At 33.9% G+C, this 24,899-nt stretch overlaps 1 protein-coding gene across 10 annotated transcripts in view; it reads right to left on the reverse strand.

The window, feature by feature from the left end:
* VPS13B (vacuolar protein sorting 13 homolog B) overlaps positions 1-24,899 on the reverse strand; it is a 769,553-nt gene that overhangs the window by 397,300 nt on the left and 347,354 nt on the right. For all 10 annotated transcript variants that reach the window (XM_057531718.1, XM_057531717.1, XM_057531723.1 and 7 more), the window contains exons 22-23: positions 23,632-23,759; positions 12,866-13,100 (exon numbers count right to left, since the gene is read on the reverse strand). In XM_057531718.1, coding sequence (XP_057387701.1) covers positions 12,866-13,100; positions 23,632-23,759 — 363 coding nt within the window. The remainder of the gene's footprint in view (positions 1-12,865; positions 13,101-23,631; positions 23,760-24,899) is intronic.

Genomic DNA, 24,899 nt, shown 5'->3' on the forward strand with positions numbered 1-24,899 from the left:
CAAATGGGAAAGACACAAACCCACAGATGTTAAATCAACATGCTCCTAAAAAACCAAAGGGTCAATGAAAGAAATCAAAGAGGAAATCAGATAATACCATGAAACAAATGAAATAAAAACACAGCTTTCCAAAATCTATGGGAGACTGCAAAACCAGTTCTAAGAAGGAAGTTTATAGCAATAAAGGCCTATATCAAGAAACAAGAGAATTCTAAAATAAAAAACTAACCTGCATCTAAAGGAATTAGGAAAAGAAGAACAAATGATACCTAAAGTCAAAAGAAGGAAATAATAAACATCTGAGCAGAAATAAATGAAATAGAGATAAAAGAAACAATAGAAAAGATCAATGAAATCAAGAGCTGTTTTCTTGAAAAAATAAACAAAATTGATAAGCCTTTATTTAGCCAGGCTCATTAAGGAAAAAAAAAAAAAAGAGAGAGAGAGAGAGAAGACCCAAATAAACAAAATGAGAAATGAAAGAGGAGAAATTAAACCTATATCACAGAGATTAAAAAATCATAATAGAACACTACGAACAATTATATGCCAACAAATTGTACAAGCTAGAAGAAACAGATAAATTTCTAGGAACATACAATCTTCCAAGACAGAATCAGAAAGAAATAGACAATCTGAACAAAATGATCACTAGTATGAAATTGATACAGTAATCAAAAAACTCCCAGCAAACAAAAGTCCAGGAGGTTCTGCCAGTGCAAGGCAGGCCACAAAAACTAGAGGCACTGCTGCCATGGTCAAAAAGATGGTCACCTGATCTGGAGTAGTGAACAACAACCACACCCAGAAGTCTTGTCGTTGAAATGATGATCTCAGTAATGGTTGAACAGGAAGGGCCAACAGCTCTACTAGCCTGAGATTGTGAATGTGATTGGAGAAAGCATATTCCTGACTGACGTGGCACACAAGCACAGTGGATGCAGAAGAATTGAGCTATCTGGACACTCCTAAACAACCTTGAGACTACACATATGTATAGAGGACATGTGGAAGGGCTCAGAGGAAAGTAAAAGTTTGGCAGGTATGAGAATGGCCAGAACACTGAATACACAATCCTAACACATATAGAGATCTATCTATTAGTAGAGGACAAAAGCCTTATTTGAGAACTACCTCTGTTCAATTCTGGCTGACCACTAAGATAAGAAGACATAAGGGTGATACCTAAAAAGCCAGGGTTAAAAATAAAGCCAAGAATAATAAGAACAGAACAAAACTGAGCTGAGACATCAGTGGTCACACAGTTAGGAAGAAACAGATTTAGCCCAAGGAAGTTACTTTACAAAGAAGCAAACTAGCATAAAAGAACAACAACTTTCCAGGGAAAAAGAATACATAAGCACACACCTAAAATTCTCAATATTTTAAAAATTTTAGGCAAACACAGAAATAGGAAAGTGTACCCTATTTCAGGAAAAAAACCACAGTCAATAAAAACTGTCTCTATGTGCCAACAGATGTTGCATGAAGCATAACAAAAGACAACAATGTAGCTACTATAAATGTGTTCAAAGAACTAGAGAAAAAGATTTTTTAAAATTCAAGGAAAGTATCAAAACAATGAATCAATAATCTCATAAGGAGAAAGAAAATACAAAAAAGAACCAAATCAATATTTTATTTTATTTATTTATTTTTATACAGCACTTATTAGTTATCTATTTTATACAAATTAGTGTATATATGTCAATCCCAATCCAAATCAAAATTTAAAGTAGAAAAGTACAATGACTGAAATGAATAATTTAGTAGAGAAGCTCAATAGCAGATTCATGCTGGCAGAAGAAAAAAACAATCAATGAACCTGAATACAGATCAATAGAAATTATCCAATCTGACTAGGGAAGAAAACCAAAAGGAGACCAGGAAAAACAGATAATCCCCAAACGACTGCCTCTGGGAGGGAGAAGAATGTCCATGCTAAAGAAATGTACTTGGGGATCGTGTCCAAGTCTATTCAAGTAAGCATTCAACATCTCCCATTATATACAAACACATAAGGACAGCCAATGTTATCAGGATCTTCAGGATCTAGAAAAACAGGCAGGGCACTTGGGGTCATTGAGGTAGCCAGGGAGATCAGTCAGACCAAGAGTTGTCCAGAGTCCAGAGACAGTGGTCTCCCCAGGATGCAGGCACCACTCTCACTCTGCCATGTAAAGGTCTGTACCATGAGCCCTCCCTTGTTGGCCTAACAGAGGAGCAGCATCAGCCATCCAACAAATCCAAGACATGACCCTACTGGCAAGGAGAGCATCTAGGAAGGCAAAGCCATCATGTCCTTGAATCAAAGCCTAAATAAACTCTTAGGATTTGGATTAAGTCGCAGCTTTCCTTAGAAGCTAGAGGTGTGAGTGTTTCAGTCCCCCACTGCCCTGTGGAATCTAATGCAGTGCCCCCACCCCCCACCAACCCCACTTCTGGCATGGTGTAGATACACTTTCTGTACCTGTGCATTCTGCTGCCAGGTGAGTAAAACTCCAAGATTGGAACAATAAACGTGTTAATGCCACATACTGTCCTTAGAAGTCTTGTGGCATTAATGGAAGGGACAGGCACAATGGTGGACATGAGATTACCCCTCCCAGAACCTCCTCCACATTGGCCTGTATGGGAACCAGCCCAGCATATCTGTATTCCACAGAATGCCCCAGAGGGGGTCTACCTTTGCATCTCTCTCCTGCCTGCATAGCACACTGATCTTTAACATTTTCAGTAACTCAGAGACATCTCTGGGACTTTCACATAGCTCCTGTCAACATGTCGGGCCATTAACTATAAACTTGATTTTGATGCCTTGCTTTTCAAGAATAATTACCCTGTACCGAAAATGTTAGCCTATTTACTGCTTGTGCAAAAACACAACAATAAAATCAATGTTCTACAATTCCTGAAAGTAAAAAAAAAAAAAAAAAGTATCCATCCTGAAAAACAAGAAAAATATATTGAAGAAAAAATTAACAGAGCCTCAGAGAGCTGAAGCATACTAACCTAAAATGGAAGGCCCAGAGGAGAGAAGAAAGAAAACAGCACAAAAATATTTGAAGAAATAATGGCTGAAAAATCTCCAAATTGATGAATAACATTAGTACATACATCCAAGCAGCTCAACCAAGCTCAAACAGGGTGAATACTGAAACATAAATACCTATAGATATTATAGTCCAATTGTTGAAAACTACAGAACAAGAGAAATTCTTAAAAGGAGCAAAAGAAAAATAACATCACGTATAGCCACAACTACTGAAACCCGCGTGCCTAGAGCCCACGCTCCACAACAAGAGAAGCCACCACAATGAGAAGCCGGCGCGCCACAACGAAGAGTAGACGCCGCTCGCCACAACTAGAGAAAGCCCGTGCACAGCAACAAAGACCCAACACAGCCAAAAATAAATAAATAAATAAATTTAAAAAATAATAATAATCACTTCTTTATTAAAAAAAAAGTGGTCATCATCAAGTGATTTTTTATTTTCTCCTGTATATGTTACTTGCTTTCCAAATTTCCTTTAATGAGGGCATTATGCTAAGTTAGATAAATCAGACAGAGAAAGACAACTACTGTATATCACTTGTATATGAAATCTAAAAAAGCTGAACTCAGACAAATAAAAGAATGGTGGTTACCAGGGGCTGGAGGGTAAGGATATTGGAGAGATATTGCTAAAGAGTGCAAACTTGCAACTATAAGATTTGAAGATCTAATGCACAGCATAGTGATTTTCAGTCAACAATACTATATTACACACTTCAAAGTTCCTAAGAGACTAGATCTTAAACGTTCTCACCACAAAAAAAGAAATGATAATTATGTGACCTGATAGAAATGTTAGCTAACACCACAGTGGTAATCATATTGCAATATATGTGTATCAAATCAGCATGCTGTATACCTTAAACTTACAAAATTTTATATGTCAACTGTATCTGAATTTAAAAATTCCCATTACTTAGAATGCTACCTTGGTATCATTTAAAAACCATATTTTTAAGATCTTAAGGCAATGTAAATTATATAGTTTATTTTTAAAAGGTGAGCAGGATATTAGATCTGCCATATTGGTTTCTGTTTTTAAAATAGGTGTTTGTGTGGGAGGGTGGAAAATGCAAAATTGATTAACAGGAAATAAATAAAGTAAGGTTCCTTGTCCAGCCCTTAAAAGTCATAGAACCCAGAGGTAAACAAATGATTGAGCAGGATGAATGTGAGCTACTGAGAAGAGAACAATGTCTGTAGCAATTATATTAAATATGTTTAGGCAGTTCAACAGCTTAACTTCATTTATTATACATGTATGATGGCTTCCAAGAAATTTATTTAAAAACACCATCAAGAACAAATCTAAAGCTCTTTTCTGAGCTTCCTCTTTTACCCAGGCAAACTCATTTACTCATTTACATACGGTTTAAGAATTAAAGTCAAAGACACTGAGTAAAGCTGGGGAAAAAAACTACTGCAATAGCACATCATCATCTTTCAGAACAAATGGAAATTATGATTATCAAACTATGATATTTTAAAAATATCTATACTGTAACAATACATATGAACAACTAAGGTGACCAGAATTACACAGAAAAAATAGCCCTCATGTTTTTCATAGATGCTCAACAATTTTCACATCAGTTTCTATTAAAACTCACTAAATCCAACAATAGCAGAGTTTTAATTTATAAATGATCTTTATATTCCAACTCTGTCAAAATATTTTATTAAAGTCACAGGCAACTCTTTCAAAAAAGGAAAAACAAACCTCGGCTAGGCAAAGGGTAGAAACACATCTGCTCAGAGGTGCGAGCTAGATGTAGCAAATTACACCTGCAAGCCTCACTGCAAATACTCTCTAATGAAATTCAAGATGTTGATTTTGACCCACACACCCTACACAGATTGGATCTGGCCATATTAGCGATCATCTCTCCCTTCCCATGGCAACTGAAATCAGATGACACATTTCAACAAACAGTTCCTCATTTTGAACTTTGAAGTCCAAGTTCAGTATAGAAGAAGGCTCAAATCTATAAAATGAGAACCCTTTTGTTCATCATATTGATCATCTTTGTAATGCTAAAGGGTTTTTTTTTCATTTTGTTCATACCATATTGACTAGATCACTGTATCTTGAATCTAAACAACTAGATTCAAAAATTAAGGTTTTAATAGAAATTTAGAACTCCAGAATGATAACCAAACAACACCAAAGACAAAGAGCAAGAGAAAAATAACTTCACAGGAGTTATGAATCCAAGCTAAAAATAAAAGATAAAGAAAGTTTTAACTGAAAACACGGTCTTCATAACCACCGAAGTCAAATGGTGAAATATCAAAATTTTAACTAAAAATTCAAAGTTGTTTCCTACAGTAGAATACAGACAACGAATCATTAAGCTCCATTTTTGCTTAAATTATCCTGACTTGGTTTCTGTTGTGTATAACCAAAGGATATCAAGGTATATATACATCTAAATACCATCTCTCTTTTCCGTCTTTCTCAGATATGTTTTTAAAGACACTGGAAATTTGTTATATCAATTTTTCACTTTCAGTTTAGTCCTTAAGGCACCATCATCTGACCTGCATTAACACTATTCCTCTGAAAGTATTGTGATAAGAGAAACCAATCATCCAAAATTGTCAAATCCCTTTCACACCTTTCAGTCCTCATCTTATTGGGCATCTCTGCTACATTTAAATGACTAGATCGTGTGTCTTCCATGATACTACTGCCTCATGGGTTTTTCCGTACTTACCTTATTCACAGTTTTCAACATAGATTTTTTTTTTTTCCTTTTCAGCCAGTGAACATTAGTGTTTCCCCCTTTTTCTATCTGGATTATACTTATTTGTCTCTACGTAAGTGATTTCAGGTGATCACATCTTTTTTCATGGTTTTCCCTGCTATCACATTGTGTATCTCTAACAGTGATTCCTCTTTTGAGCTCTAGACCCATATATGCAACAGCTTATTAGATATATTTACCTGAATGTCCCACAAACACTCTACAGTATGTGCCAACCTAAATTCATCCTTCCTATCTTCCACACCCAAAACTAAACCTCTTTCTTTATTTGTAATCATAATATTAACCATATAAACGTCTACACAGACATCCAAGCTAGGAACCATGGAGTTATTCTACACATTTACTTCTCTTTCACTATCTATAACTAATCCAGTCACAAAGTTTTGCCAGTTTTTTTGTTAAATATTTCTCTATTCTTTCCCATTTTCTCCATCCCTATCACCACCGTTCTGGGTCTGACAGTCATGTTTCCAGACAACTATATAGCTAGATGCAATATCTAATCTCCTTGCCTCCAATTTTCCTATCTTCCCCTGAGCCCATGCCCTCTCAGACTTTCACCAAATCCATCATCTACAATTATCAAAAAATATTTACTGAACAAAAATGAGTTGACACAAAACAATAATAGTATTGGAGAAGCAGACTAGAAAGAAGCACAATCGGAAGGTGGTATAGATTTAGGTACATTGTATATCTGGTTGATCATGAATGATTAAAAATATTTATCGACATTCTGAAACCGGCAAAATGACATTGAGAGAGAAAAAAAGCATTATAAATCAAAATGAGGATGAGAACAGGAGAGGACAAAACAGCAGATAAGTAATATCACGAAATTTTTAAACATATAAATATAATAGATAAATAGCAAGTGACTGAGGCCCAGAGAGATAAAACCATAAAGGATCAATCTGATTCATGACAACCATCCTTCAACAGGTTCCAATACTCAAATATGTTTGAAAAAGAGAATGCGGAATGACACTGAAACCAGGAGGACTAGTTGAAAACTGAAAGTGAACAGACCTCCAGATTCTTTCTCAATCTATGCACAGGTATAAAGATAAACAGTAAACTACTTTTTACATGTATGCATCAAAGGGTTATACTCAAATATTTTTACAAACAACATTTAAAATGAAGAAAAAATATATACTTATGGTCTTTCACAAGTTAATATCTATGGTTTTTTTAATGCCTGAAGAAGTTTTAAATATCTTGAAATAATCTCCTTTCCTCAAAGTAGGTCTGGCCAATGAGAATAACCAGGTGGTTAAAAAACTGAAACCTAAAGTAAAATTTAGGTTTCAATGTTGATTATATAGTCACTCTATAGTCTCCTAGGGAGTATGAAAAATAGACTTTAGAAGTTTCTATTTGATTCTAGTGCTCTCCATCTGGTATATGATATTTTTAAAAGTTGAAAATAAACTAAGATTCTAACTCAGTTCTAGAAAAAAAATCAGAGAATATAATAACATCTTATGATTTAAAGATGGAGACTTCTGTAGTTCTTAAGACATTCATAATATATTGGAAAAACAAGATAAGAATAAAACAATTTATCAAATGAAAAGGACAAACAGTTGAAGTTGGCAGGAGCGCTGCAGGACTAAGAGGGATTTGAAATGAGTATTGAAGAGATAACAAATAGTACGGTAGTACACATCAGTCCTTTCATAAAATCCATTAAGGGGGTGCTATAATATTGTCATAACATCTTTAACCTCACTGGGGGATTCTATTTCCAGAAACAATGGTAGATTTCATTCCCTGAATGACCCTTACACTAAAAACAAATGAAAATGATGAATGTATTTATAAAATGTTTATATGTAACACATACTAAGATTAAAACTTATATTTGTTTACACACACAAACACGCACATGCACACACACAATATCTCCTTAAAATCATTAATGAGTTTCTCCAAAAAGTAAAGATTATTAATGCCAGGGAATGAGAGAAGCCAGAAACTCAGAGGTAAACAAAACAAATCGCTTGAGGCATTTCAAAACGTGAAATTGAACATCCTTGTTCACAAGTAAGGCTGATTAAAGACAAAGCCCTAGGCCAATTAGTACTGTAGAACTTAACAGGACACAAGGCTTGTATGCAAATGGCTACGATACTAATGTTAGGGTAAACTAGAAATAAAACTGCCCCATTTTTCTGCTCTCTACATGACCCAACTAAAACTCTACCAGAAAACTGAACTTTGAACAGAGTAAGAAAAATACTGATAACCACAGCCAATCCTGTAAGTTCTAACTCAATTTTTAGTATATGAGTGGCATAAAAACCTCTAACAAGGAATTTAGTTGCAAGTGTTCCTGAACTGGTAATACTCCCAATGTATCAGAAGTAAATTCAAGTATGTATAGGAGGAATCTTTCGGCTACTCTTCAAAAAATTTCTATAGACAAATTTCCAAAGAAAATAAATAACCTCTCTCCCTATAAAAAAGAACAAAGAATGCACAAGGAATACTAGGCCTAGTAGGGAAGAGTCGGCAGGAATTAGACAATAATATAAAATAAATGATTCATGTATCAAGAAACACAAGGAAGCCTTGAAAATTATGAATAAAAAGGAGTTTTAAAAATCAATCAAAATGAAAAGAATATCATAAGTAAAAATTTAAATTTAATAAAGTGCTATAAAGTTCAGAAACAGGTAAATTAATTTATGGTTTTAGATGTCAAGATGCAGTTTGAATCTGAAGAAAGAGAGGCTCGCAAGGAACTAGAGAAGATCTCCTGGATGCTGGTAATATTTTTTATCTTGATTCAGATGTAGGCAACAGGGGTAGGTTTATTATAAAACGTATCAAGCTGTGAACTAAGAGTTGTGCAGTTTTCTATATGATATATTTGAATTCTATAAAAGTTTATTCAAAAACTTCAATGAATAACTGTTTAACAGCATATTAGACCCAGCTTTAAAAAATTAATGAAATGGAGGATCAGATTAAAGAAATTACTGAGAATGCAGGTCAGCAAGTCAAAGAGAAAAAATATAAAAGTACAAAGTAGAGACAAGAATAATACAGTAAAAATGTGAAAAATTCTAAAATATATGTAAGAAAGAATGAGGCACAGGCACTATCTGAAGACATTATGCCAGAAAACTTGCAGAACTCATAAAAGACACCAACACTAAAACTTTAAAACACAAAGACTTAAAAAATTCTGAAAGCTGCCAGAGAGGAAGGACAAAATACCTTCAAAGAAACACAAACTGCAAGTGGACATTGCAGATAAATATTTTCATTGTCAATAGGACAATGAAAAGCAAGAGTCAGCCCAACGGAATTTTTAATGGGTCAGACAAAAATAACTACCAACAAAGAAATTATATATCCAGCAATATATCTTTCAAAAAGGAGGGCAAAATAAAGACATTTTCAAACAAACAAAATTAAGTTTGCTAACAACATATCATCACAAAAAGGCAAAAGGAAAATGATCTGAGATAGAATAAAGGACTGAATTGTAAGAAGGAATGTCTAGTAAGGCACTAGTATAGGAGTCCACAAACATGGCCCATGACCAAATCTGACTATCAGATTTTGTAAATAAAGTTTCATAGAAACACAGTCATGTCAGTTCATTGACATATTGCCTACGGCTGCTTCTGCACTCCAAAGCAGAGTTGAGTAGTTGCAACAAGACCACATAACTGGTAAAACTGAAAACGTTTACTATCTGGCTCCTTACTAAATAAATTTTCCAAACCCTGCCCTGATTATATATATGCAATAAATATAAACAATTATTTTTTTTAAGTGATAACCCATTAATCCAGAGAGGATGATTGAATTAAAGTAATTTAAGACCTGTGTGTTGTTCAGGAGCAGAGTAAATAACTTGATTTAATGCATAATTTAATAAATTAAATATGCAGCTTAATATTTCTAGGACCAGAGTTGACTTTGAGGAAAGGGTGTTAATTTCTAAGATTGAAAGAAAAAATAGTTAAGGAATAATTTCCAATCTAGTAGGAGAAAAAAGGAATTAAAATAACATATATTACAGTATAAAGGAAAAAAACTGTTATTTAAACAACTAAATAAATTCAAACAAGATAGTGAACAGATAACAGGAGAAATGGAGGATGGGAGAAATGGGAGAAAATATTTGCAAATCACATATCTAATAAGGGTCTAATATCAGAATATATAAATAACTCTTACAACTCAACAATAAAGAGACAAATAACCCAACTAAAAAGTGGGCAAAGGATTTGAAAAGGGACTTCCCTGGTGGTCCAGTGGGTAAGACTCCGTGCTCCCAATGCAGGGGGCCCGGGTTTGATCCCTGGTCAGGGAACTAGATCCTGCATACATGCTGCAACTAAGAAGTCCACATGCCACAACTAAGAGTTCGCATGCTGCCACTAAAGAGTCTGCATGCCGCAAGTAAGAAGCCTGCATGCCGCAACTGAAAATCTCGCATGCCACAACGAAGATCCCACGTGCCGCAACTAAGACCCAGTGCAGCCAAAATAAATTTTAAAATATTTTTTAAAAAAAGAAAGGATTTGAATAGAAGAAGAAAATACAGAACAAGATCTACAAATGGCCACTGAGCACATGAAAAGATGCTCAACATCATTAGACATTTTGGAAATGAAAATCAAAACAACTAGATACCACTTCCCACCCCCTGAGAAGGCTAGAATCAATAAGACAATAACAAGACAACAATAATAAGTGGTGACACAGATATGGATAAATTAATATTGTAAATCAACCATACTTCCACATGAAAAAATGTGAATAAATTAGAACCTTCTTTCATTGATGTGGGATTGTAAAATGGCACAGATATTTTGAAAAACAGTCTGTCAATTCCTCAAAAGCTAAGCACAGTTACCAAATGACCCAACAATTCTACTATATATATCTAATAGAAATTAAAACATATGTCCATGCAAAACAGTGTACAAGAATGATCATAGCAGCATTATTCATAATAGCCAAAAAGTGGAAACAACACAAATGTCCATCAAGAAATCAATGAGGGCTTCCCTGGTGGCGCAGTGGTTGAGAATCTGCCTGCCAATGCAGGGGACACGGGTTCGAGCCCTGGTCTGGGAAGATCCCACATGCCACGGAGCAACTGGGCCCGTGAGCCACAATTACTGAGCCTGCGCGTCTGGAGCCTGTGCTCCGCAACAAGAGAGGCCACGATGGTGAGAGGCCTGCGCACCGCGATGAAGAGTGGTCCCCACTTGCCGCAACTAGAGAAAGCCCTCGCACAGAAACGAGGACTCAACACAGTCATAAATAAATAAATAAATAAATAAAAGAACGTGAATTTCAAAAAAAAAAAAAAGAAATCAATAAATAAATAAAATGTGGTATATCCATAAAATGAATTATTCAGCCATAAAAAGGAATGAAGACATACATGCTATAACAATGGTTCTATGAAAGAAGTGAAAGATGGCTTCTTTCACGTACCACTTATAATGGTATGTGAAAGAAGCCAGTCACAAAAGACCACAAATTTTGTTATTTCATTCATATGAAATGTCTAGAAGAAGCAAATTCATAGGGATAGAAAGACAAGTGGTTCATAGGGTCTGGGGGGAAGGGAGAAAGAGGAGTAAGTGCTAATGATATACCAATTCTTTTTAGGGTGATAAAACTCTTCTAAAAATTTATGGTGATGGTTGCATAAAAATTGTAAATACACTAAAAATCATCTAACTGTATACTTTAAAAGGAAGAATTTTACAATATGTGAATTTTATCAGTGAGTTTTAACAAAAAGTCAAGGTACAAATCATTTTAATCTTACAAAAATTATTCCAGAGTTAAAATTTTTAAAAAAAGGAGGAAGCACTCCCAGCTCACTTTATGAGCTTTATGAGCTCACTTCACTCTAGCATATCTTTGATATGACATGTAATAGCTATTGTGATAATAAGGAATTCCCTATAACCAAAAACAAATAACAAAGAACGGCTATGTCCAATATGCTAGAGAAATTATCAAGACAAAGAGCACTTAAGAAGAACTCTAAAGAAGTTCCTTCTAACTCTCACAATTCTATGATTTTATGATAATGGTACTCATAGCATTAAGTACCAACATTAATTTCTGCCAGTAAAATCATGCTTACTTTTGATAAACCTACGAAAACTAGATTTCAATGGAAATTTCAATAAAGAAAAGGAGAGAGAAATCGACATTAAGTCAAAATCAAAAATTGCAGACTGTACCTGCTTTTCAATATCAGTACTGTGGTAATCTGAACGATATCAGGATTCAGACACTTACATCCTAATAATATGAACAAGGTGTTGACCTATTTAGCACTGTCAAAAAATTTGAGGCTTGTTATTAAAATATAGATTCACATTATTTACTTTGTGACTCAAAACTTCCAGGTTCACACAGTTTGAAATGAATACATCAAAGTTCAAAAGGGTATGAACCTGCAACAAAACACTGCAACATCAGAAATCAAGTATTTACTGAAGAAAGATCCATGGCTCCAATCATCACACAATTATCTACTTTATTTAAATAAATGAGTAATCTAGAAATATATCATGCTTGCTGTAAATAATGTATTCATTTGATTATGTATTTATGATACATCCATTCGTAAGTCAAGTGGCTTAAATTAAAATCAACCTACTTATAATTCTTAGTTCAGCCTAATGCAAACATCTGAAACCAACTTTCTTCTCAAGTTAATTTTGTCTATGTTTAGCATTTCAGTGATTATACTGTATTCTATATGATCTTTTGTAGATAGTCTCTCTCTCTCTCTCTCTCTCTCTCTCTATATATATAGTCTCCATATATATAAAAGGTGTGGCTATCAATAAACATCATCACTTAGTTCATTCACTTTGTATATCTCTCTTTGTAGATCACTTAGTTCATTTCCATGCAGTTCTTTCAATGAGAAGACTGATTCAGAAATGCACTGGCATTAAAAAAAAAAAAAAGCAGTAAAACTAAAAATATCAGTATAAAATATAATAACCATAGGAAGACTTTTTTTAAAAAGTACCTTCTTCAAGGATGGGTCGTGGGATGACAAAAGGAATCTCCTGCAGAGGTTCCATATGCTTGTGGCCAGCACTAACAATTTTTATTTGAGGCAAACAGAGAACAAGTGTTCCTGGCATGCTGGTTTGTCCATGGTACCAACTTCTTACTGTTCCAGGAATGTCACCAGATACAATTGTACTTGGGGAAGGCAAGCTATCACTTGGGATGAACACACAACAAGATTGTACTTCAAGCTAGAAAAGAAAAGCAGAATCAAAATATTTGGATCAGACTAAATTTGAGAGTAAATGTATCCTCAAACATCTAATATCTTTACCAGAATACACAGGCAAGCCAAAAAAAAGAAAATGCCCCATACTTATGTCTTTATGAGTTACTTTCACTAAAGAATACAACAAACACTTGAAAAGGTATTGTTTCTTGCTATAAATTTGATCAAAAGAGCACAGTGACATGAAATGAAAACATATCTGCCTTTCCACAGTTCTTTCCAAGAAACATGATTGAGTTAGAAAATGTGCTGGCAAAAAAAGGTGAGAAAATCCTCTTTTTTGTGCAGTTCATTACATTTTGTTAACACCAGCTAAGGCCTTAGAACGGACTAGCATTTTATTACTCTTACTTTAAAAAATAAAAAACCACAAACAGCTATTTCTATGTGAATTTCTCCCTTACTTCACATACTGAAATTTAAGAAAAGAATATTTTAAATGTTCAGATTACATCTCTAGACAAACATTAAAGGAGAACATGTTTATAACATAGTAATGAAGAAAATTCAGGAGACTTAAAAATCAGAGTGCTATTCCCTACTTTTATCATACTTCGACTTATTACCTAAATTATGATTTCATGTGAAATTTTTATGTTCCCCTATCCCCAGTGTAGTTACTTAGGTTGCCAGACCCTAACAGAGTTAAAGTAAGACTAAGCAAGACCAAATAAAAAATTGAATACACCATGAGTTTTTAATTCAAAAGCAATGTAAGTAAGTTAAAGCCTATTAGTCTTAGGTGACTCTCTTACAAGGTAATATTCTGTACCTGGTTAGTAAACTGCCCAAACAGCCTACCATACTTAAATTATTTTTAAGAAAATACAAAATAAAACCTTTAATTTTCTATAAAATATTTGGCTTACAAAGGTATTATCTAATAAAAACTAAAATTTGTTTGCTTGAAAAATGTTTGGATAGTCTAGCAACTTAAAATAACAAAGAGATCATATTTTATAAAACATAACTAAGAATAAAGTAATATACCTTCTCTTGGGGTTAATATATTCCTTAGTGAGAGCATGATATGTAACAGCACTGGAATTCCTTGATATGATAAATAATTTGCCAGTCTTACAAATTAAGTACACTTACTCATCTTCCCTTCAATATTTCTGTGCATGGACAAACTGATGAACTCAATGAAGAAAAATATAAGTAAAATTTTGCAAAAAAAAAAAAGTACGTTGGTTCATGAAGTATGAGATTTTTTTAATTTTAGAATTCTATCTTGTAGCTTAGATAATTTAAGCATGTATATGGTTAAGTAATTCATTGTCGATTTAAGATCACAACATTGTTAACTTCTGAAATAGAAGTGAATATTGTCTCAGATGTATTACATTTATGTTTTAAAATATAGAACAATGCATTAGTGATGTTAAAGTGCACAAGTTAAAGTGGCACACTGACAGCATATTCTCCTATATTAATTATGGTTTTAAGGTCAAACAATGAAGGGTCAGTGTTTAACACTTTATGTTAGATTTTTAAAAATATTTATTTATTTATTTAATTTACTTGGCTGTGCTGGGTCTTAGTTGCGGCACGTGGGATCTTCATTGTGGCACGCGGGATCTTCATTGCAGCACGTGATATCTTTTAGTTGCGGCATACGAACTCTTAGTTGCAGCACGTGGGATCTAGTTCCCTGACCAGCAATCAAACCTGGGCCCCTTGCATTGGGAGTACGGAGGCTTAGCCACTGGACCACCAGGGAAGTCCCTGTGTTAGATATTGATGCTATGTTGAAAAATGCTTCCAACAATGTGAGATAATTAGTTTAATATGCCGCCGTACACAGATTTATATATAGATGTCCTGAGAAACAAATTTAAATTGTGCCAAAATCACAATATATTCCAAATTTCCACTAATTTGGAAATAAATTATTTAATCAAATTAAAACAACCCGAGCAATGCATACAGAATCAACAGTATGTTAGCCTGACATACATAACAACTGTAAAAAATAAACTTTCTAAAAAATGATGTATATTGTGGCGATTCTTTTAATGATAAGAACTAAAACATATACATAACCCAAATTGTTCAAACTTATTATAATGTTACATCTATTATGTATACTAAAGCTATCACATAAATCTTTTTACACTTTTAAAATAACTGTTAAACTGTATGTCTAAAATTGTGGTTTTAATGTAAAATGTTGAGTGATTTATATAAGTGAATACAAATCTGCAGCAGTAAATTTTGTATTAATGTAAGGATCTGACAATCCAAGGGAAAGAAAATGAAGTAATCTGCCAGTAAGAAGTCCTCAAACCGGGGGTCAGATCATGTTCATGGAAACCATCTGGTTGGGACCCTCTGAGCCACACCAAACACAAATGATCTTTTAAAAAAATATCTTATTCATTAATGCATCACAGCTGCACTGAGTGTTACTTCATTTTTCCATGGCAACATCCTTTCTGTTTCAAGGATCTTATTTCAGTTTTGGTAGCAACATGTTCTTTTGCCAATATTGAACACATTCATGTGTTAAAGTGAAGGGATTATTACAAATTCTTGAAGTAGAACCACCTCTATTTTGATTCCTATTAGGTCAAGGGCTACATATCTAAGTATCATATGCCGAGGATAAACCAATAAAGTAGAAATTATTCGGTATTATTTTAATAAATGAAATGATTGTCATGCATTTTTTCTTAAGTTCCAAGTTCCGTTTTTTCTGAAGTTTCAAGTGCTGTTTGAAAAGATATATGCCATTTGTACCCCCATCCTCCATAAGTAAGATTTGGTAAACTTTGATTTTTCTAATTTGTGTGCTCTATAACTGTGACCATAACTCAGTTAAAAAGAAGAGACTAAGACAGGTTTCATTTACACATTAACCTAATATAAGCATTCTAATTAGCCCACTGTCCATTATATGAATAACTTTATATAAATGTTTTAAAATGTCACACCATATTTTCTACCCTTTTAAATAATGCTATTTCCCAAATAACATGTTTTCCTTTCTTCAAAACTTGAAACTTGGACTTCCCTCGTGGCACAGTGGTTAAGAATCCGCCTGCCTATGCAGGGGACATAGGTTCGATTTCTGGTCCGGGAAGATACCACATGCTGCGGAGCAACTAAGCCTGTGCGCCACAACTACTGAGCCTGCGCTCTAGAGCCCGCGAGCCACAACTACTGAGCCCGCATACCTAGAGCCAATGCTCCACAACAAGAGAAGCCACCGCAATGAGAAGTCCGCACACCGCAACAAAGAGTAGCCCCCGCTCACCACAAGTAGAGAAAGCCCGTGCACAGCAACGAAGACCTAATGCAGCCATAAATAAATAAATAAATAAATTTATTCAAAAAAAAAAAAACCCTTGAAACTTTAGTGATAATTATAGTTAGAAAATTTCTACAGAATGAAATGTTCTCTGCATGAATGTATTTTACTCCTCAGGAAACAGTTTCAAGTAAAAAATAAAAGTGAAGAAACATTGCAAGTTGTATTTTCATTCACTTTTTCTTTCTTTTATTCATGCATTCTTTAACATCCACCATTAACTGAGCTGGAAGTCAGGAAAACAGAGACAAAAGACATAGTCCCAGCATTTAAGAAACTTGAAACAAGAGGACGTTAAAATACTAATAGCCTTACATAATTTTCACTAGAGCATAATAAAGTCTATAATGTCAGACACTGTGCTTATTTTGTTCATGCTACAGTCTCAGTTCATAGTACAGCACCTAGCATATACTAGGTATTAAATAATTGTTAAATAAGTGAACACAATTATTTTTATTAGCACCAGATATTGATGTTAATTAAAATAATTGTTTAATGCATGTTGTTCATCATTTCATTTCACAGAGACACCTAGTAATTAATAAAATTGACTTGTCAGCCAGATGGGTTCATCTCCAGCTGTGGAACCTTTGACAAGTTATTTAGTCTCTCCATGACTTCAGTTTCTTCATCTGTAAAGGGGGGAAATCAGCTTTGATATAAAGATGTAACATATTAACTGCCACCTAAATGTTCGCTAAATAAACAAAGCCAATGAACATACACTAAATATCTACTATACACTAGATCCATATATTAGTTCTCATGGATTTATAAAAGATGTTCACAATCCTTTTATTTTAAAATGCTGTTGCTTATGGTTTAGCTATCTATGCATACAGAGGCCAACAAAGTAAGTAGTATTATATCTGCACTATGAAACATAAATAAGCTACAGCCCAAATTGTTTTCTTATTCTATAAATTCTCAATACATTATGAAAATATTTGGGATATCTTCCCATTTCGTAGAAATCTAAATATACACAATTTAGGGCATTAGTTAAAAACCTCAAAAGTGCACCTTGTCTTCTTTTCCACAGTGAGTGTTACAAATCTCCACACTTTTCCCATAGATGCTTGTCAAGGGAAGACATGAAAAAAATTCCTAGATTTGTATTCCAGACTTCCTCTTTCTAACAAACTACCAGGCAACTGCTGTCACTTTCTCAATGCCTATAAATAAAAATATAGCCCTGTGTGCAAATTTTAAGTATTAAATGTAAATAATTACTTTCATAATTAATGTGATTGACAACTGATGTGTCTAGCCTAAAATGTCTTATCTCATCCTGGAGATAAGCCAGGAAGTTCACTGGACTTGAGAACATTAAGTGTATCGTGCAATAACTGCATCACTGGTCATACGTTATATATAACTTTCTGGGAGAAAAAATTCAATTGCTCTAGCTTAACTGGCTTATGGTGCTTGAGAAACTTTGACATTCTCACCAAAATCTCACAGAACGTGGAAAGTCATTCCCTAAAAGGAATAAAAGGTTATTAGCAAAAAGAAGGAGATCAGGATGCTCTGTATGGAAAATAAAGTGTCCATTACACTATACTGTCCACAGTCAGAAGACTTCAGAAACTAAATAAAAACACCCAGGAAATGCCATAGGACAGCAACACAATCTTCAATGTAAAAGACAAAAAGACTTGAGTTTGGCAAAAACCAGGGTAATGTTCTCCTTTATTAGTGAATTCTAGGCCAGAGTACTTCTATTTTGTCAACCGCCTGCCATTGCCAATTATGTGGTTCTGGAATAAAAAATGTAATAGACAGGAGCTTTGCTGATGAGCAGACGGAGAAAAATTGCAAAAACAATGAGTTTATGCTAATCTGTGGTGAAAAGGACCCCCCCCAAACCAAATTCATATTAAAAAATTGTTCAGCACTACATTTAGCACTATAAAACAATCCAATAACAATTAAGTATGCAAGTTCTTTTTCCCACTGAAAAACAAATAGGTTATCACAAATATTGTTGATGTCTTAATGCAATGTACGTCTTTCTAAAATAAGTAAAAAAGTTCATGGGCTTAGCAAATATCAACTTTGGCTCCAAAATCAACTTTCCAGAAACTCTGATTCCAAGCACATTTACTTGCTCAAACTTTCATTAAAAGAATAATCCTTCGATGGCTTTAAGTTATGATGTTTTGTTTAATCTGATGACAACTTCAGGGTTTTCTTTTTTATATTTTGGCTCATAAAACGTCTTGGACAATGGACACAACTTTTTAAAAAACTCAGTTTTAGGGCCTAGATTTTGATCACTGAATCAGAATCTAGTTTTATTTTTGAACTTTTTCAGAATATATTAACATTCAGAAATGTATAATACAGGCCTGGGACTAGGAGTGAGGCAAGCAAGGTGCTTTGATCATTTTCAAAATAATCTATACAAATATATATCATTTAGTACTCCCATAATTAAATGTTAATTTATACACAATAAGCTTAGTCAACTGAGGAACAACAGACTAAACTGTACACTTAAAAAAATGGTTAAGGTAAATGTTACATGTGTATTTAGCCAAAATTAAAAATTAAAAAAAAAAAAGAAAGAAGGAAAAAAAAGAGCAACATCAGTATCTTTACTTATAACTAATCCATAATGACATAAAAGATTAAGTTCATTGTTCGTGATAAAGCTAATGAAGGCACTGCATCATTACAAAACAAGCAAAAGAACCAAAAGAATTACATAAGAACATTAGAATTGGAAATATCTTAAACATTACTTAATCTAGCCATTTCATATTACAGATAAACAAAGTTAAGCCCAGAGTTAACATCCAGAATCTGATAGTGCTGAACAATGGCTCCTTGAAATTCTATACATCCTTGGCTTCCTTGAACTCTCTGACCTTTCCTTCTACATTTCTGATGATTCCTTTAGGGTTTGCTTCAAGGATACTTTCTCTTATACTGACTACTTTGGAAATGGTATTTGCTTGGCCCACTGCTCTTTCAACTTAACATACTTTTCTGAATTCTCCTAGTTATAACCATCTGTAGATGATTTCCAAAATTATATTTCTTCCTTAAACTCCAGATATGAATATTCAGTCTAAGAGATACCTGGATATCTCACAGGCATTTCAAATACATGTGTAAATTCAAACTCCCAATTTGCTGCTAACCTTGAAAAGCTGCTTCTCCTATCATGTAATGGCATCACTATCTACCCAGATCAGAACCTGGAATGCCAATTAAGACTCCCTCCTTTCTCTTATTCTCCAAATCCATAAGTCACTAGGTTCTGGTGACTTTACCTTAAGTCTCTCAGGGTTTGCTGTCTAACTTTCCCTATCATCTAGCGTTTTGAAACCATTGTTTAATATACGTTATCCATTTTTTGGTTGTTTCAGGCAGCAAGATAAATCTGGTCCCTGTTACTTCATCCTGGGCAGAGGAGGATGTTCGCCAGAATATCTTATGTTGTGGAATATTCATGTGTTTACTTATTGGCTTACAAATATCATAACAATCTCATATTGCTTGGAATCTTAAATTGGAAGATTTTACTAGAGCCGTCAAATTATCAGGTAACCTAATACTAGCTTTCTTAGTCCCTGTTACAACGACTTCTCAAAACGATATCAAAAATGGGTAATTACACTAAATTAGTCCATTTTTTTTAATGGAATGGGTAAAGGGAATGAGGTTATTTTGGCTACAATTACTTATATCATCATGAAATAATATTTAGAACCAAAGTAAACTTCAAACAGCTATATATTCTTTATAGCTATTATATTCTGGAGAATGCTATAAAGTCATCTAATTCTATAAATCAATAAATACTAATCTGAGAGAGTATCCAAATTCACCATGAACCTGGCAGAGCATGCCCTAGGTATCCTTTCAGTAAATGACATTTACCTTGACATCTCCATTTTTCTTTTGGATCATAAGAGTTTTCTAAGGGATCTAAGAGACACTCCCCACAAAATGCTTCATAGAATGGTTCTTTGCCTTTATACTGCTAGACCAACAGAACTGTTATATTTCTTTTGTCTCCTCAGCATCTAGCATGATCTATAACAAATGTTAAGTGCTGAATGTGAGAATGAATGAAAGAATAATAAATGGAGGGAAAGAGCATTCTATAATGTATTACTAGGCAACTAGCTGTTTTAAAAAATAAACAAGTTTATACTAGGGTACTAAAAGGTTAACATGCTTATGATCGTTAAGTAAATACTTATATTCCAACAGAAATTTTTGGGAAATACAATGTTTAACAGAAAGGATATAAGAACTTTCATAAAGTGAAGTAGGACATATTAAAGAGCAATAGGGCCTTGGAGCCAATCCTCAAATTATATTCCACCTCTTCATCAACTCCAGAGCTACATTTCTGAGGAAAGTACAAGACAATTAATATTAAAAAGACACATAAAGTCCAAGAGATCTGTTACAGTCCCACTATAGTAGAACTTCTATTTCTATATATATATATTGCATATACATATTTCATACATATGAAATGAATACTATATAAGCTTATTTTGGTATCAAAGCACTTTCACTAGAATAGAGGAGGAAAACTGAGCAAAAAAAGAAAGGAGCTGTGTTGCCAGGAAAAGAAAGCTGTAGATGAGAGTCAAAAGAAAGCAAATTTTTGTAGTAGCATAGACATCAAAATTTAAGAGATATGTCCATGAAAATCTATTACACACTAAATAAGTCTCAGAAAAGACACAAAGAAAACATACCTTTCCTACCACAGTTTTTGGTCCCAGTTTAATGAAATCAAAATACAACTAACTTCTGAATACAACTGGCTTAAAGTACAGTGCTAACGAAAAAAATGACATGTAAGGTAAAGTGCTAGAAAGAGATCTAATAATATTTGGATTATTCCTTTCTTCCATGAAATATTATTTGTGTCAAACTATAATTTAGAACCTCAGATTGAACTATAATCAGATGAGTTCACTGTTATTTATTTATATAATAATTATAGTAGAAATATGTGCTCAAAGTAGTTACTCGTCTTCTTAACTTACTAATCACTTTAGCATTTACATTTATGGACTACTAAATACACCATAGATTACTCTCTCTAGAAGATTACAAAATAATACATAACAAGAGGATGGGTATTACTCATCAGGGAAAAAACATTTATTTTATTGGTGATTTAAATAGTAGAAACAGAATGTGTTAAAACAGTGCAATTAGAGGACCACATAAAGGTCAGTAAAGCATTATGTAGAAACACAAGAAATAAGAAAGGCTTCTTAAGTTTATTTTTTTATGACCACAGACTGGAGTAAGCTAAGAATGCAGATTGAGGTTGACCAAATTGAGAAAAAGAATAAAACTGAGATACAGTTGCCCATGTACCATCCTCATTCCCATCAGTAATATATGTCCCTTGAGATTAAAGATCTTATCATAAGAGAAGCTACATATAATTAAGTGAATAAATATAAATAGTTACCAGGAGCAAAACCACACATGGTCTAGTTAGCTCTATCATGTGGCATGGGTAAATGTTTATACAAGGACTTAGTGATATACAATGGAAGAGATCATAAGGAGATAGTCTTTATTATAGATTAAAGAAAGTAACATTGAATATAAATGTTCAGCAATATCTTAAGAGCTCTGTCTGTTTTCTGCTTCTACAATCAATCTCAAACAATGTAAAGGCACTAAATGTTTCCTGCATTCATGTTGTCTCACCTTCCTATCTCACGCCAACAATGCATCAAAGGAACCTCTAGAGGAGGAACACAGGTAAGTCAACACGAGGAGTTATTAGGATAATATTAACAGCAAAGGCCTCATGCTGGCAGAGATTGGTAAAACATAGCTGATGTCTGTGAAAAAGTCAACAACAAAAGAATGACAAAAACACTTTCTCTCTCCCCCCTCTTCTCTTAATTTTATATAAGCAGCATGCTCAGAAAAGAGAGGCTGTAAAAGATTGCCAAAACCCAGGTTACTGGCTCTTGTATTAAATAGTATTTCAAATGCAGATGACCCTTGAACAAAACAAGGATTAGGGTCACTGAACCCTCGCAGCAGAAAATCCAGATATAACTTTACAGTCCACCCTTTGTATTCACTGTTCTGAATCCATGGGTTCAACCAACCACGGACCATGTAGTACTGAAGTATTGAAAAAAATCCACATATAAGTGGATCTGCACTGTTCAAACCCATGTTGTTCAAGGATCAACTGTAATCATATTTACATGATGATATTAGGGAACTGGAGATGTTTTTAGATATATTTCTAAAAAGTGATTTAATAAGGTTTTGTTATAGTAATCAGACTATAATTATAGCTATGCATAGGTGTTTGTATCACTTTTCTATACTGCATAACAAATTACCACAAATGTAGCAGCTAAAAACAGCACATATTTATTATCTTGCAGTTTAGGTGGGTGAAGCATCCTGGTTTAATTTTAGAGATCATCTACCTTGTTCTTTCTTGTTCATAAGGTGGGAGCAACATTCTTTTGCAATTTTCTACATCTTAAACAGAAATGAAAGGCCCCAGTACTTAGATATTACTGTCTGGTACACATAAAATTCTATAAAGATGCCTCTGTTATCAGTCTTTCATATCTTATTTCAAAGAGGAAAAAAATCTATACAAAAACTGAAAAACTGTTGAGTTACCCTTACCTAATTCCTACGAAATGAGATAAGCATTTAATTGTGTATTTTCATCAGTTAAAACATGATCTGGGGCTTCCCTGGTGGCGCAGTGGTTGAGAATCTGCCTGCAAATGCAGGGGACATGGGTTCGAGCCCTGGTCTGGGAGGATCCCACGTGCCGCGGAGCGACTGGGCCCGTGAGCCACAACTACTGAGCCTGCGCCTCTGGAGCCCGTGCTCCGCAACGGGAGAGGCCGCGATAGTGAGAGGCCCGCGCACCGCGATGAAGAGTGGCCCCCACTTGCCGCAACTAGAGAAAGCCCTCGCACAGAAACAAAGACCCAACACAGCCAAAAAAAATAAATAAATTTAAAAAATAATAATAATAATAATATGCAAAGTGCACCAATAGTTTTCATTTAAATTATGAAAATGAGATGGTATACATGAGTGTCACCAGTGAGAAAATTTTTACCAATATTAAAGGTACTAAAAATTAAAAAGAATCATAAAAATTAAAACCATGATATTCTAACTTTCATTTTACCTGCAGTGTGAGACCCTTTACTGCATTCCATACTACTCCAATAAACTCTTTCATTCTTTCTTCAGGACTTCTACAGCCTTCAGCTATATTCAGCATGGCTTTCACAGGAATTGACAATGGTCTGGATTCTAAGAATAAGAATAGCTAGAGTTATTTAACATAAAGGTACCTTATAGTTTCACATAAACATACAGAAAATACTTCCAATATTATTTCTTTCCTTGTTTAAAATTAAAATTTCTATATGAGATTATAAAATATCATATTAGATCATTTTATCTTAAAGAATTACTGATTTTTACAATTATTCAATACCAAACAAACCTAATCTGTTAAAACTCAAGAGAGTGTTGATGACTCTTGTCAGGGATTGATGATTGGGAGGTAGGTTTGTGGAGCAATGGTAATGTTCTATTTTTTTAATACATGGATGTGTTTACATTGTGAAAATTTATTAAACTGTAACCTAACAATCTGTTCGTTTCTCAGCATGAAGTTAATACATCAATAAAAATCTTACTTGATGAAAAAGAAAATTCAACTACAAAGCACTTGCTTCATCCAAAATTGATACAAAATGTACCTTCCCGTATGTGAATTTTCCTGATAACAAAAGCTTACTCATAGTATCTCTCCATTTTTTTTCTTTTTTTCTTTTGATGGTAACCAAAAGAAGCATTGATCACATAAAAGGCAGTTATATGTTATGAAAAATTTTGTTCATCTAAAATAAATAACTTAGAGAACTTTGACAATTTTTATAATGTAAATTTCAGAAGTTAAATAATTATTTATAACAATATATTATATCTGGACAGATACATATGTATTTATATATTTTAAGTTAATGCAAACATATAATTTATAGGTGCTATTTTAAATACCATAAAATAAATAAATCAGATCTTGCTTTTCAAGACTTTTACTAAGTTAAGTTTGATGATCATAGGACGGTCTCCAAAGTAACTGCTACCATATCACCACTATGAGAATGACAATTGCTGTATCTAGGCATACTTTCCCCCTCCTCTCAATTTGGGTCACATATTTGCAGATTTACAATATCTTAACGGCATGGAGCATAAACCTTTTATTCTCATAATCCCACAGTCTACCACATTATACATATTAGAAATTCAAAAAATGTTTGTTTAAAAGAAACAAAAACAGTTTGAGAGAGACCCATGGAGCTGGAAGCAGAGCATTCTAGGCAGATGGAACAACAATGTGAAGGCCCAGGATGGGAGTGTACTTAGGATTTTCAAGCA

Source organism: Balaenoptera acutorostrata, chromosome 17 (genome assembly GCF_949987535.1).
Source record: "Balaenoptera acutorostrata chromosome 17, mBalAcu1.1, whole genome shotgun sequence".
NCBI lineage: Eukaryota > Metazoa > Chordata > Mammalia > Artiodactyla > Balaenopteridae > Balaenoptera > Balaenoptera acutorostrata.